Source organism: Pollicipes pollicipes, unplaced genomic scaffold, assembly GCF_011947565.3.
Source record: "Pollicipes pollicipes isolate AB1234 unplaced genomic scaffold, Ppol_2.1 Scaffold_4295;HRSCAF=5057_pilon_pilon_pilon, whole genome shotgun sequence".
NCBI classification, from domain to species: domain Eukaryota; kingdom Metazoa; phylum Arthropoda; class Thecostraca; order Pollicipedomorpha; family Pollicipedidae; genus Pollicipes; species Pollicipes pollicipes.
This window is the reverse complement of record NW_023596461.1, coordinates 21,179,118-21,194,929: the sequence shown is the minus strand read 5'-3', so window position 1 is coordinate 21,194,929 and position 15,812 is coordinate 21,179,118. Positions and strand designations below refer to the sequence as shown.

The 15,812-nt window shown below is 47.9% G+C and overlaps 1 protein-coding gene across 1 annotated transcript in view; it reads right to left on the bottom strand.

Annotated features, from left to right (window-relative positions):
* LOC119097286 (angiotensin-converting enzyme) overlaps window positions 1-15,812 on the bottom strand; it is a gene marked incomplete in the record, with an annotated part of 77,076 nt that overhangs the window by 15,061 nt on the left and 46,203 nt on the right. Inside the window, 1 exon segment of the mRNA XM_037220335.1 lies at window positions 11,984-12,114. Coding sequence (XP_037076230.1) covers window positions 11,984-12,114 — 131 coding nt within the window.

Here is a 15,812-nt window from a genome sequence, read left to right as displayed (position 1 = left end):
AATTCCTGACTTTTCACCCAACACGCAGCGACTTTTCGTCGCTGGATGAAAGGAAGCAGTACCCCGTTTGAATCAGTGCGACTGTGGCCGTCACACTAAGTGCACTAGCTATTGAGTTAAGTCCGTTTTGTAACTTTTGTGGATAGTTCTGTGATTGTGCGCACAGCGCACAGCACTCTTATCTCTACGCAGCGCGGAGACCCGCTGTAATTTCTAGCCCTTCAAAATATGACCTGACGAGATGAGTTTAAGATATCCTGATGGAAACGGCAATCGGCGTCCACGTTAGCCTATCTCTAGTTTAGTTGTTCAGAGTTCAGTTCGGTTCACTTTAGTCAGTTTCTTCCTGACTGGCAGACGTGGGTCGAGTGAGATATATTTTTGCTGTGCTTGTTTGTGAGAAGCGCAATCGCAATTCGTAATGCTTATTAAGCTTACGTAAGTAGGCAAGTTCATAATGTCTCTAACTTGTGCCAGCTAATCGCTAATGCAAGAACTGCAATCCGACATGGAATTGCTGGCATTCATCACCTACGGCATGGCTAGCACTGGCTAGAAGGAATGTGATTACCTACGTTTGATTGCACTAGTCTGGCGCTAGACGGGTGCAGACTGCCAACTGTCAGGTCTAGCGCAGTCTAGTCCACATTGCATGCTATGGAAATAATGGGTCTGGGTCGTAGGCGCCAGGTACAACATGCTAGTCTTGAGAGAGAGCTGGTTGGTAATAGGTCACAGGGAAAGGTATTGTTTGCTGCACTGCATTTGCTAAGTTCGAACTGCACACTCGCGATTAGGTTGTTTGTTCTTATTTTTCATACAATGCTATATATATATATATATATATATATATATATATATATATATGTATATATATATAACGAGTCAGATCTGAACCGGATCTTTTGATTTTGCAGCCTGCGTGAGCCGTGAGTCAACTGATTCAATGCAAGCAATGAGTGTGAACCGAAGCGAATAAAACAATTTAGGATAGCTTTGAGTCGCGAGCCAAATTGGATTTTAAAATACGTAGGCCAGTTCTGAACCAGCCCAAAAATTGAATCAGCGCAAGCCTGCCTCGAAATCAAATCCTCTTATGAAAATTACGTGTGCACTTCGAGCCCGACCACGACCGTCATTAAACTCTCCACCATACAATGGGCGCGTTCCAAGCCTGGTGCGGCATGTGTCGTCTGGTGGGCGGCTTTCGCCGTGCCCCAACAATTAAATTGCATTGAAATTTGTTACGAGCTTCACATCAGGCTGCCAGTTCTTTCTGAACAGCACACTTGCCCTGGCAGGAGGGGAGGGGCGATGCGAAGCCCCCCCCCCCCTTAGGTTTGCCATGGGTACCAGTCCAGCATATTGTGCAATCGCGCTCACATCTTTGATAGCCTCTGGAGCATCCGTTGCACGTATGTTGACACCAAAAATCGTGTACATAGCATTTCTGCTTTCGGAGAAGCGACAGCTTTTTACGACCACTGAAAGACGGTCCGCGGCGGGCGAGGGCCTCAGCGAGCAAGCGACGATTCTGCGGACCGCACGCGGAAGGCTGACACTGATACATCAACAAATCCCTACAATGCAAATATAGGCTCGAAACCGATAAAACTGCATACCATTGTACGTATAACTAGACAAGGAGCACGCCTCTCTATGTTACGACAGTGGCCACCGAAGCAGCCCTAGCCGTGTCGAACATGCCTAACGCGGGCGCGCGTTGCAGCTCGCATTCTGCCTTACGGCTTCCAGCCAAGATTTTCCGTGGCAGTCATTAATAGTCGTGCACAGCTACTCAGGTGGTGTAGGCTTTTTGCTCTTTACTCCCAACGTCATACACGTCCAATGACGTCTGAAGCCATACAACATTGATCTTGTGGCGATTACCGAAACCTACTTTCGACGATCGACGCGAAACAAAATGGTAGTGATGCCCAACTACGACATGTCCGTCGAGGCAGAGCGAGGAAACGTATTAGAGAAGCGCTGTGGTTTCCTTTTCAGTTGGATGGGACTCCAACTCCATTGCATTGAGAGGAAAGCGGGACAAATACGGGAGGAATCTTTTTTTAGTGCATTTAGGACTAGGGCTCTCCGCTCAGCCCCCCAGCCTATTTTACGAAACAACGCCCCTGCGATGGAGGCTTAACGACCGTTAGACGTGACGGATTCGCCACCAGATTACCCCATCGTCAGGTCTAGTACTGAGGGCCCAACTATCAGGCAGGGAGAAGGCCGGGGCCCGTAACTTACGTCGGCCGGGGCTCCTGAGACAATGAATGGGCCCCTTTGTCGATCTGGGGACCGCAGTGCATAACAAGGGTCTTGTATGGCAAGGAGCCAAGAATCGCTCTGGGGCAGCGTTTAAGATGGCCAAGGGGCCTGAAAGCCCCTCGGGACCGACGACCGAGTACCTGACTGAACAAGGTACATCAAGGTGCACAAGGCGAGGAACATCCTATGACATGCAGCAAGTGTCTGAGTTGCTGGTACAGTAGGTCCTTAATGCATCCCCATCTTCATTACCATCTTCATGTCACTATTATCTTTGTCACATTGGGTTCAAATGAAGTCATTCCTCAACATCAAAACAATTTTGGAAGCCACGAAATATTTGTATTTTACTTCGATTTTGAGATCAGTGTCGCAAATAGGAGTGGCCAAAATCTGGGAAGAAATGAAAATTTAAGGGCAGGTTAGGTCAATTAATTGGCTCAGCCACCCCCTCCCCAACCGATTTTAGAAAGTGACATGACTGCATTAATCTTCTTTCCGGAGCAACATGTGAAACAAATAACGTGGGACAGCTTCGAGCCTGTGTGCTCGCAATCTAAGAAGCAGGAACACCGATGACCAGGGCTGTGGTTTCCGAACCGAGCGGCGTTGGCGGGCGGCAGCGCCTGACGCGCGGGAACGGAGTGAAATAATGCCTCTGAAAGCCCTTCAAAATGAATTAATATCGATTACAAATTAGACCGGGGTATATTTTTACATGCAAATTTAAGGATATCGTTTGGACAGATGAAAAACGCGAGCAACAAAAAAAGAGAAGATTTTACGTCCACTTGTCTAATTCCACCACGAAATCCCGCACCGGTTCGCAATGCTATGAATGCTAATCCGTCTCTATTATAAATATATAACTTACACAGGTGAAACATACTCCCGGACCACCCTTTCCACGTGCGAATTGACATTCTAACTTGTTCAAAAGTGATTCTTTCAGAAACTTTGTCATTTTCGTTTTATTTGCCGTAGATTCGAACTGAAACGGGCGGTTCCCTGGAGCCTTTTGGGCCCCTCGGCACATAGAATTAAGGACCTGATTTGAAGGCCTGAGGGGTTCGAAATACCGGCCGGAGGTCTTATTCAGGGGCCCCGGCCCGCAGCGCCGGCACTCTAATGCCAGCCGGAGGGCCCTTCGCACCCTAGAAGCCCCTGGGTGAATAAGGCCCTATATATCAGTCCGCATGTAAGCCGGGAATTTACACTGGCCGGGGGTGGTGTATCTGTCAGGGGCCCACAGCGCCTTACAGAGGATCCTGTGTTCGCAGGGGCCCCAAGCCGACCAAGGGCCGTGTTCGATGAGGCCCGAAGGGGAACCCGGGCGGCCTACGGGAACTGACAATTAAGAGCCCGGTTGGAGGGCATAAGGGCATGCAGGACTGGCTGTAGATCACATAAAGAATCTCAGTCCACAGTGCCGTGACCTGAAGTGCAAGTCAGAATGCTTCTATCAGGGACCCCCTTATTAGTGTTCTCCATCCCTATGACATAGCGCCTCGACACGAAGCCGAACAGTCGACTCCATGTCCGTTGCAGCCTTTTGGACCCATTTCCCAAGCAAGAGCCAGGCCGGGGTTTGCGATTTGTAATATTCGGGGCCCCTGACACACTGAGGAACTCCTGTGTCAGTCAGGGGCCACAGTGTCTAACAGGGGTCTTGTGGCGGCAAATGGCTCCGAGTCGACCGGGAGCGGTGTTTGAGCGGTTCCGAACAGGGGCCGAACGGTCTCTCGAGACCAAAGATCAGGTGTCCTATTAGATGACTGCAGGGCCCGAAGAACTGACTGGAAATCGCATTAAGGACCTTCGTCCGTAATGCCGTGATCTAAAATGTCAGTTAGAGGACCTCTTGCACAGATTGGGAGCCCCTGAGGCAGAGCGTTCCTCTATTTCGGCCAGAGATCACCAGCACCGAACAATTATCTCCTTGTCGGTCTGAGTCATAGGGTTCCATTTTCAAAGCGATGACGAGGTCGGGCCATAATTTACATTGGTCGGGACCCCTGCAACAACGTGGAGCTCCCGTATCGATCAGGGGCCCGCAGTACCTATCAGGGCATTCTGTGTCAATAAGGGGCCTCGAGTCGGTTAGAGAAACATTTGCTCAATGAGGACGAGGACGGAATCCCGAATGGCAGAAGGCCTCTTGCGTCGGTGGGGTCCTCTTACAGTGAAACAAGCCTGAACACTTATTATGAGCGTCCATATTGATACAATGGAAGGGTCCTGTGTTAGTCAGGGCCCCCAGTACCTAATGGTGGGTCTTCCAACCAAATTCCAGCGCCGGAGTATGTGACAATTTTTGGACCACCTGTGGCGATCAGGGATGTTGCTGCGTCAATTAGGGTTCCTACATCGATCCGCGGCCAACTGTGCTGATCGGAAGGGCTCCCACGTCAGTGAAAGGTACAATGTGTTATGATGTATCCCTCCAAGGGTCTCCGGATCGGCCAGGGGATCCCGCCCGTGTCGCCAAAATGGCAGCCCATTTGACGGAATGACTCTTCAGCCTTTTACCGGGAGCAGTAATGTGCCCCCAGTGTTCCACTCAAGTGGGCCCCTTGCCCGAAAAGACATAAGGGGTATCATTTGTAGATTTATGCGACTGGTAACCATTCGCAATCAGAACGAAGGCAAAAAATAGCACATTGGCACTTCAGAGCACATTCTCATCTGCTGCCATTTCCTTTTTGAGCAGTGCCAGTTTGAGTTTGAGTGAAAGAGTGCTGGATCACAGCACCGCCAACGAAGTGAACAAGGCCCACGAGTTCCTTTCATGAGAAGCGACACCAGCCTTCAGCATCGAATCCACGGCTCTTTTCGAACGGAGGAAGGCTGGTCACTTGCGACTGCTTTTGTGAGTCGACGGCCTTTTCGATGCCTTGAAAAGGCGGTCCCTAAAAAAGGAATACCATAGACACCTATTCATGAGACTGCAATGCGAATGCCGCTTGCAAAGTTGTGATGCATTGGAAGTCATTGCCCCCTCAGATCCAGTGTCCTAGAATTGCCGACTCTGGGTGTAAAGTTACACCCCATGAGAAGGATTTTTTCACCCCTTTTCCCCATATTTTATGTGAATTTGTCACTCCTGCCTGACATACAAATCCGAGCTAACTTGAAACCACCAAGCATAAACAAGGCTCCACGGAACCTGGACACCTATGGCTATGTCCCGTCTCACCCACATCTGAATCATGTCTATGTATGCACAGAGCAAGGGCGCCAGGTACCTCCAAGCCGAAGACCCCCCCCCCCCCGGCGACTCCAGCCGCTTGCACGCATCAAGTTTGGTTTGTTTACAAAATGTATCATAATCGGCAGCAGTGCGCCAAATACAAGGTTTTCACGCATCCCCAATTTTTTTGTCCCACCGCCACACCACGAAAGCAGAGCCTGGTGTAAAAACCAGCAAGGCCTGGTAGAGAATTTTGCTCTACGTATTTCTTTTGCCCGACGAAACTTGACCACTAAATTGCATTACTCCCGAAATGCAGGAGTGAAAGATTCAAGAAATGTCTTCTAAATAAAATTCACGAGATGAATATCACAATTTGATCACTTATTTTAACAGATTTTAAGTCAAGACAGCTGATGACAAAATCTTTCCAAAAAGTGTCAGTCTTTATATTTATCTAACTACTTTTGTTTTTCTTGGTAGCACACGAGTGTGATACCACTTTATTCTTCGTTCCTTTCCCATTGCGTTTAGAGGTACCATCTGTTGCTTAAAATGTTAAACAATTTGTCTGCAAGATGCTCCAACAGCAAACTTGCACTATTTTATACATAAATTTGACTGATTCACCAGCCGCCCAAACATGTTTGATATGCATCCAAGAGTGAACGATTCACAGGGAATAAAGGAGATAATCTGGAGCAGGAAACTTATTTTTACCGCCATTTTTGCCCTGTTAAACCCTTGGTTAGCCATTTTTTGGTTCATGGCGGTGCTCGATAATGACAAATGTAAGTCTTTCGGGTACCTAACTCACTAGGCTACCTGACAAGGCCATCCTTGTGCTGCCACATAGAGCTTTGGGACGGACCTGACACAGCCAATACAGAAGTGTTTGATGGCGAAATTCTGCCCTCCGGAAATGTTTATCGTGCACACCTCTTACTTGTTTCGCATTTTTATCCCGTAGGTTGGTGGACGTGATTGTTATTTATATTTGGGGGGGGGGGGGGGGGGAGTGGGATGACTTGTCTGTCAGCAAACTGTGCAAACTGTGGTACTGACGTTTTGTTCTGGGAGACCTGGAAGAAGTGTGCCCTGAAAAAGCCAGTAAGTCTCCTGTGGACCAAGTAATTGCTTACCTTACCTGCTTGCAGCACGTGATTTGAAACCCGAGTTAGCCATTTTCTGTTTTAATCGATCAAGATTTGTCGAAGACATATCATGATGCCATAAGGCATGCATTGGACTTAGTTTGTTCCATATTCTTGATTGCTTGTCCAAATTTCTTGAAGTGGTCCCTCATGATTGCTTTAACCAGATGTTTTCCATAGCTGTCATGGTTTGCTGACCAGCAAATGATTGTACGGTATATATGCACTATATCTTTAACACTGGGGCACCCTAATCTGCAATAGCAATTATAATATGAGGTAATTGTCAGGATTAAGCAAATAGTCAGACCATCCCATTTAAAATATGAAGCCATCATCATAAACCATGTCATTAAATATGAATTAACAAGCCTAAATAGATGCCTTTGGTGCAGCTGAAAAGGCAAGCAGCAAAACTGGTTTGGTCATCTAAAAGTTATGTTACTTTTGGAGAAGAGAGATTATTTTGTGGAGCATGCCCATTATTGCCCTTGACAGAGGTTAACCATGGCCATCAGAATAAGTTGTCCAAAGTGATTTAATGTGTTTTCATTTGTGTTTTGTAAACTTTGTCTGATGTTTACATGCACACAGAAATGAGCTTAATAAAAATGCAAGTTGAAACCAGCCAAAAAATGAGCTTTATCATGTTTTTATCATAAGCACTACTGCCAACAGATAGGTGAGTTGAGATGACGTTCAACATGTGGTCTACTCTAAGATAGGTGAAGTTGTTTAAGTGCATGGCAAGTGACAATAGTAACTGTGCAGGAATCGGTAAAGCCAGGATGAGATCAAGTAAGGCTCCTTTCGGTTAGGCAAAGTTAGGCTACTTTCATGGAAATAAGCATTGGTATTTTGTAAGAAACAGTGACAAAATGTTTGTTTTCCCTGACCCCATCTTAACGGAAGCCAGAGGTATGTGTATCGTATTTCACTTGGTGATGACCTGATGTGTAGGAGTCCTAGTTTTTTTAGCGCTTTATTCTTGTTGAATTTTCTGTTGTTATATTGTTGTTGAATTCCCTTGCTTTGCTTTGTGTTAAAAGTGCTGTGGAAGGGAAGTGCAAAGTGTAACATCAAGTTATTGGTGTTACTGAATTTGTTATGCTCATTGCACTGCCATGAAGTTACTATGCTTTAGTGCATTCTGTTTCTATTTAATGGTCTTAGATGTTAAGAAACAACACAGTTTTGTCAGGTTTATGAGATTACGTCTATGCCAACTTGAAATAGATGTCTGTTTGCTGAAGCATCAGTCTCTAGCTCATAAATTCCATCTTCTGTAAATGGAATATTTCACTTCCGGACGGTCTTTTTGCGATGGAGTTTTTTACTTCCACCCTAGTCCAAAAGCAATTCTATGTCACTGCTCATATCAGTCGTATTGCAACTATTAAAACATGGTACTGGGGCCGGGCGAATCCCCATATCTGGATCATTTTGCAGTATTTTGTTCCGTCTAGTTTGGGACACTGAGAGTCCGTTGTTAAAAGCAGCCGATCGGCCGATCGGCCGGGCCATAGGAAGCACTGATTTGTCGCCGATCTGTCACCGAGTCAAGAGACCAACTGAAAATCCTGGGATGTTTTTGTCGTGGGATGGGATAAAACGTGAAGAAGAGACCGTGGTGCCGTAGGGTGCAGTATAGAATCTTTACGGAAATATTTGTTTGTGTTGTCTGACAAAATGTATTACCATGAAGTCTCAGCATCTATGTATGGAGGGCTCATGTTGGGCTGTGCAGTGTGCGCTGCATCATTTTTGTCGTGGCCATCACCAATATTTTCTGTCAAAACCATTTTTGGCACAAGGCTTTGCGCGAAAATATGCGCCTTTGTCGCCGACCTTATCCATCAAGGCGGTACATTTTGCCACCCCTGACCAGAAAGCACATCACGTTGCCGTTTGTAGAAAGCTTAAACACCAAGCGAAAGATGACTTAACTTCATCACCAAGGTCATAATCGGTGATTAATCTGGGTTTATTCCTAGGACCCTGAGCAAAACAGCAGTCGTCGCAGTAGAAATCTTCCAATTTACCGAGACCGAAAAAGTGCATCAAGTTCGCGACAATGTCAAGTCAATTTCCATTGCTTTCCGTCTTTCAAGACATTGTCCAAAAGGAATACCCACACTGGCAACATTGTCATCCGATTTCCTCTTAAAACTTTTGAAGCAGCTTGGAGAGGGCATCCGCCCATAACGTCCGGAAGGATGGAAGCACGCTGACTGAGAGTCACATTGAAAAGAAATACGGCTGAAGGGAGAACGTCTTAGCACGATAAGATCCATAAGGAGTCTCAGGAAGTGTTTAGCACAGCCACACTAAAAGACCTCCATGGATGCATAGAATCGTTTAAATTCTGGGGTTGCTGTATGCATGTCCAAGGGAACCAACTTCAAAGACAACATGGTGACTAGGACCTAGGGTGAACAATTTTCCCGCAACCATGTAATTCCTGTTACCTGTTGGTAACACAGGGACAGCAAAGGCCGTACAGCACACAGATCGTGTGATCATACAAGATACAGGTGATGGGTGGGCAAGATCGCACACCATAGATATGGCATGATAAAAAAACATGAGAAGCTATAAAAGTGTCAAAAGAGCGTAAGGAATAATGTCGCAGAAAAACGTGCTTATAGCGCATCAAAACCCCGCTGGTTGTGCAATAACATGCCCGCAACCTGGTGAGGATACCACAGCTAAAGATCAGGTGAGGACAAGCTAAGGATACTACAGGTAAGGATACCACAGGGAAGGATACCACAGGTAAGGATACCACAGCTAATTTGCTTAGTTCGTCGACCGATGTGAATGATTTTTAGGTTTGTCCCTCACACTAACGGACCTATGAGCCAAACTAGATCTAACTGTGGGGATATCCGCCCTCGCTTCTAGGAGAAAAGAAAAGATTAAGAGAGAAGTGAACCAACGCTAGATAACGTAACATTCCGAACAAGTTTTATCAGGTTAGTTCTTAGTTTTCATGTCCAGCCTAAAGTCAATTGGTGGACTATTCCTTGTTTCGAAATTGCGCGCAGAAGACCCACAACTTCCCTCTGCTTTCAATCTGTCAGTGACATCATGGTTGGTCATTGGGGCATACCTACTATTGTGTGTGATCCAGCAATGTCGCCTGTTGTCTGACTTTGACCTGCCGTAGGTCAACGACCTGACAAGGTACATCTAAATTTGCGATAACGAATGATCCAACATTTCATTGTCTACAACCATGCATAATGTGGCGCTTTTGCACCGCGCCGTTTGCAAACCATTTAAGAAAAACCTGTGGAGCGGGTCAAATTGACCCCACCCCCAGCCGGGCGCGTATTACAAGATCCTGGCTACTCACCTGGACCCGCTATACAGCGGAGCTATGCGGCACAGTCTACCGAGGCCACGTTTCTTGGGTTTGGAGCGCGCTATAATAATTCATTCCTTTTCCTAGCCAAGAGATCGCCAACTGAGAAGATCCAAAGCATGAAGCGGTCTTCATTAAAAATATTCCCTTTCCGCTGACGCTTTGTGAGGACAAACTCTCTCACGTTCCGAGCGTAAATTGACTGCTGCAGTCCGCGCACCCTAAACTGCCATGAGTGTGCAGCTGAGAAGTTGCTTTACACTGGCGAACGTGTTCGAAATATTCTGTCATCAGCCAAGGGAAAAGTGGGGATTAAGCCTATGCCTGGAACAGACGGAAGCATGAAATAAACAAAAGCATGGACTGAGCTTATGCCTGAAATGGACCATGGACCATGGACTATGGTGTCCAGTCCATGGACCGGAGTGAGTGTTAATGAACTGAATCCATTAATACATTTGCTCATAAGCTGTCATTTACTGTTCCAAATGAGTGTATGCAAAGCTTACGAAGGGAAGTATTAAACCACCACTGCAATATAATACCGCTACGTATTCGCCTACATTTGAGGTTTATATTCATCGTAAATTTTCAGTTATCAAAAGTGAGCGTTTCTCATTTGTATGGAGCTTTGAACTGAAATAGCCATCTTAAATATCATTCAATAGAGTTTACAGCCCTGCCCTTCCTGAGACCCAACCCCTTATCGTTTTTGGGCTGCACGCCAACGAAGATGTGCACACTATTTCGGGTGACCGTTCCGGGGTCATCCAGGCACCCACGGCGCAATATCAAGTCCGTTTATTTCATTGGTCACGCGGCGATTAACGTCAAGAAAAAGATGATCGTCGAGCTGTTTATATATGGCGTTCGTGAGCACGATTTCCAGTTATAACGGCCGTCAATTGCTCCAATCAATGTTGTGCAAGGCACGATGACGTAATCAAACAATGAAATATTAAGAAGCATATTTGCTGAACAGTGACATTGTGTTGTCCAGACCAGTCTTTTCCAGTTGTAAGTATACCAATAGTTTAGTATATGAGCTTACTTCATCTTATCTGATGCATCCTCCCATATGCTCCAATGTGGAACATTCCCTTAATATCTAACAGTTGCTCTTGAGTTCCGTATTTTATGTGAGCCACTAGATCTTAACCCTGAAAGATCGCAAAAGATCGAATTATTGTTTTCAACGAGCGTGCCACGCGAGGCCCATACGCCACTGATGGGGCACATTGCGGCACACCGCTCCCTTCTTGACTCGAGCCGGTGTGACCGAATAGTATGACATATTTCACGCCCATCACAGCACCTAACCCTATGCGTGCGCCAATGTTAACGTTTGACCCGACCAAAAATTTGCGTTGAATGGTTTTTATACGGGTACTCATTGGAGGGATACGTTAATGTTCCTGAATCTATGAAACCGATTGAAGCATTCCGATCTTTGCCGAATTGTATCCCGTCTATGCGTTGTGTCCGAGTAATCGCTGGCAGAATATAACACTCAACTGAATACCCAGCGCTTCCGCATCCAAGTGTTCGGTCCTAGCGTCGGCACTTATCTGTCTGCTTCGAACAACCTTTCGTTGCTCTCGCTCAACCACCCTACTTATGATACATGCCCTCCTCGTAGCGGTACCGGCCACTCACATGTACGTGTCCTCCTCGTAGCGGTACCGGCCGCTCATATGTACATGCCCTCGTCCTAATGGGACCAGCCATTCACATGTGCATGCTCTCGTAGTGGGACAGGCCGCATGTACATGCCCTCCTAGTGGGACCAGCCATTCACATGTGCATGCTCTCGTAGTGGGACAGGCCGCATGTACATGCCCTCCTAGTGGGACCAGCCATTCACATGTGCATGCTCTCGTAGTGGGACAGGCCGCATGTACATGCCCTTCTAGTGGGACCAGCCATTCACATGTGCATGCTCTCGTAGTGGGACAGGCCGCATGTACATGTTCTCGTAACGGGCAGGTCACTCACATGTACATGTTCTCTGGGTAGTGGGGCCGGTCACTGATCAGCCCGATCTGTCGGGTCTGCAGCGGTGTCAGCAGCTCACTGTACCGCCGGATGCTGTCCGCTTCCGGTGGTGACTCGTCGAAGGTCGGGTCCTGCCAGCACAAGTATGACGTCTTTTATATATTTTTTACGTTTGTATATCGGCTGTGCAGTTAATTTGGCATGCTAAAATGCATTGTTTTAACATTTGGAATGCTACGTGTGCAGTAACGGCTATGTTGGATGCAGTTAAGTTGATCAATTCAAGGTTTCTATTTTGGTGTTTGCGCGCCTTAGCTTTCGTGTTCATACGGCTTCCCGCTCCGATGCTCTTGGCATTCAAGTTTAAGACAAATGCTTTCTCGACCACTATAAGCTCGTCACACTGCTCGGAAGAGCACTCGTATCAAAAGCACGCGTACCACTCACTGTCAAAGACACGGCTGTTGAACCGCCCGGGGGTTGCAGTGGGAGCAAAAAGTCAAGCCCTTGGGAACTCAACAGCTTTCCCAGAACAGACGACGACAAGAACCAATCGAGAGATGGCTAAAACACACACGCAACGAGACAAAAGGGGAAACGCTAACTTTGGAACTTAAAAAGAGATCCATCCTCTCATCTCACGTCAGGTCGTTGCACAGATTGCTGGCAGCAAAGCACCGCCCTCTGAAATTTACTGAGGTGTCTGCGGTAGTGCTCAGATTTACCATAGCTGAGATATGGTGCCAGCACGGAAGCCACCAGACGGCAACTGATAATGGCACTTAGTTCAACTGGCACGATCTCTAAATGAATATGAAAGTAGATAGACATATCTATATCTTAGAACAGAAAATAGACATTAAAATATAATTCTGAGAGGTGTGTTAATGAGTCATAGGCTTACTGATTTGTGTGTAGCTGCAGCTGGTGCCGTATTGAATTACGATCTTACTTTCTATCGTTCGTCTGAAGCGGCAAAAAAATCCCTACACGTCAGGAAATCGTTGGAACATAGCGCATCGTCACCGATGGCTTGTCAGGCATGAATCGGAGTTTCCAAGCGTTCGCAAAATAAGCCTACGTCGCGGAAGATGGCTATTTGTCCTTAAAAAATGTTATTCAGTTGGATGAATCACAGAAAAGGACGGTTTTGAATGCCCATACTTGATACCCTGGCCCGCTGACCCTTGAATGCGTGAAGCGCGTGGTAGCATCTCTCCGATCGGCGGGGGGGGGGGGGGGAGGAAGCAGAAATTAAACATACTGAACGTTCTGCAGGAAGTGCGTTACATTGCGGCGTACGTGAACGGAAGCGCAATGCTCCGGAAGTTAATCGTTTGTAGCCGCTTGACAGTCTTAAAACACTTTCAAGCTGTTCCCGAACGGCGAACACCAGGCATGTGATGGCTGATGTATACATCGGCCATTACATGCTACTTATAAGTGGTTTTAATACGCCACCATTTTGTTTCTTACAACTAAGTGGTCATGGAGAAGCAAGCTGATACACGTAACTGCTTACGAACAGCAACACTCTTCGTTTGATCAGGTAAGTTACCAACATGTTCTGAAATGCTGTAATTTTAGTTTTCGTATATAGAACTGCATTGCCAGAGAACACATGGGGACTTCCCAGCGGTTACTCCATCTTCCGTTTAATTGCGCCACCACAGCGCGTCGGATTGTGTTACTGATTGGAAGGCCCGTCTCCATTCGACCAAAAACCGGATTTGCAGCATAATGACTTGTGTCCCTGGCTGCATCCTGGGAATGCAGCCCAATCATAGCCCCAACAATGGCAATATCTGAGACATGATTGGTTCGTTGATCGATCTCCGCGGCAAGGATGACGTCACGCAGGGACAGGGAGAGCTTGCCCACCATAGCTCTGCAATTAAATGATTGGTCTATGGTATTCCGCGTGGGGGAGAAAATTACTTAAATGGCGTCTAGACCCTCCAGTTCCCTTTCGTCCCCCTGCACTGCCTCGTTCCCTGATCAGAGCGTCGCCTCTGATCAGTAGCGTGTTGTAGGAGTTTAGACGTGTGCGATTAACACCGACTTCGAATCAAAGCGCAGGGGATGGTCACGACTCCGACTCCAGGCAATGCAGCACAGTTTTGAGTGAGCTCTGTTTGCCATTTAACTACACATGGCTCAGGTAGCTTTGAAATCGATCATGATGAATGCCGTTCATAAAAAACTACCCGTACGTTAGGTACGCAGCTCTGTCATCTCTCAATGTACGCACATCACAGGCATTTTGATGAGAGGAATGCAATGAATTTATGCTTGCTTTGGGTGTTCACAATATTGATCGTCAACCCAATAATATCATTGTTCCTAAAAGTTGTACATGGGTCGACTCATCAATTGTTACAGTTAACCCGGTTTAACCAGCTCCAGTTACAACCTATTTGTTTTCTCGCCTCCACTTAATGCAAATGTGAATGGCTCCTGATCCCACTTCGAAGTCAAGCGCAATGCAGCGTGGAACAGCTGCCAGTGTATGAAATAACTGTTTTAAAGATAAAAAATAAATTAAAAAATATAAAAACAAGGCCCATTTTGGCCAACGCGAGCTCATTTCCTCATTGACGACACAACATACAAATAAAAGCAGAATACACGACGTGTAGAAAGGAAAATATCAGAAATGAGCAGATACCCCCATAATTCATAAGTTCGAGATCGGTTAAGCTCATCTGCCATTATGCTTGACGTGTGTCCCCGCACACCAGCAGAGCAGCATGTACTGATCGGCGCCAACATCCCACCGTGAGCTGCGGCCGGGGCTCCGCACCGCGGGCTGCGGCCGGGGCTCCGCACTGCGAGCTGCGGCCGGGGCTCCCCACCGTGAGCTGCGGCCGGGGCTCCGCACCGTGAGCTGCGGCCGGGGCTCCGCACCGCGGGCTGCGGCCGGGGCTCCGCACCGCGGGCTGCAGCCGGGGCTCCGCACCGCGGGCTGCGGCCGGGGCTCCGCACCGCGGGCTGCGGCCGGGGCTTCCCACCGTGAGCTGCGGCCGGGGCTCCCCATCATGAGCTGCGGCCGGGGCTCCGCACCGCGGGCTGCGGCCGGGGCTTCCCACCGCGAGCTGCGGCCGGGGCTCCGCACCGTGAGCTGCGGCCGGGGCTCCCCACGAGAGGCACCTCCACAGTTCCGACGCAGCCGGTGAGGGGTCGAACGCGGCGGCTCGCATCAGTCTTTATTTGCCTGGACAATCTGAGCTGGCGAGACGTCGCGCATCTAATGGAGCCGCGGGGAGGCTCAGCCCCTAAGCGCCTTTGGTTCGGATTCGTTTTAACTAAGTCCGCAGTGCGTCAGCGACGGGCTGGCATGCGTACTCTGTGACGGGACTGTCACACGCTGGGAATGGGCTGTTACGCGCCGAGGCTGGCTGTCACCCTCTGTGGTGCATTGTCACACCCTGTGGCGGACTGTCACACGCCAGGACGATCTACCGCACCCTGGAACGGACTGTAACACGCTGAAAACGGACTGCCACACGCTGAGGCAGGCTACCACATGGTGCTGTCACACGCCAAAATAGGATGTCACGCGCCGAGATGGACTGACATACAGTAGGGTCGGGACACCATATACGGGATACAGAAGGAGCTTGAGGGAGGGGGCGCGCAAAAAGGAAAAAAAAACAAAAGACCAAGACAGGACGGAGGGGGCCGAGCGAGCAAATAAGCGAAAGAGAGAGGGGGAGAGAGAGAACAGAGAGAGAGAGAGAGAGAGAGAGAGAGAGAGAGAGAGAGAGAGAGAGAGAGAGAGGAGAGAGAGAGAGAGAGAGAGAGAGAGAGAGAGAGAGAGAGAGAGAGA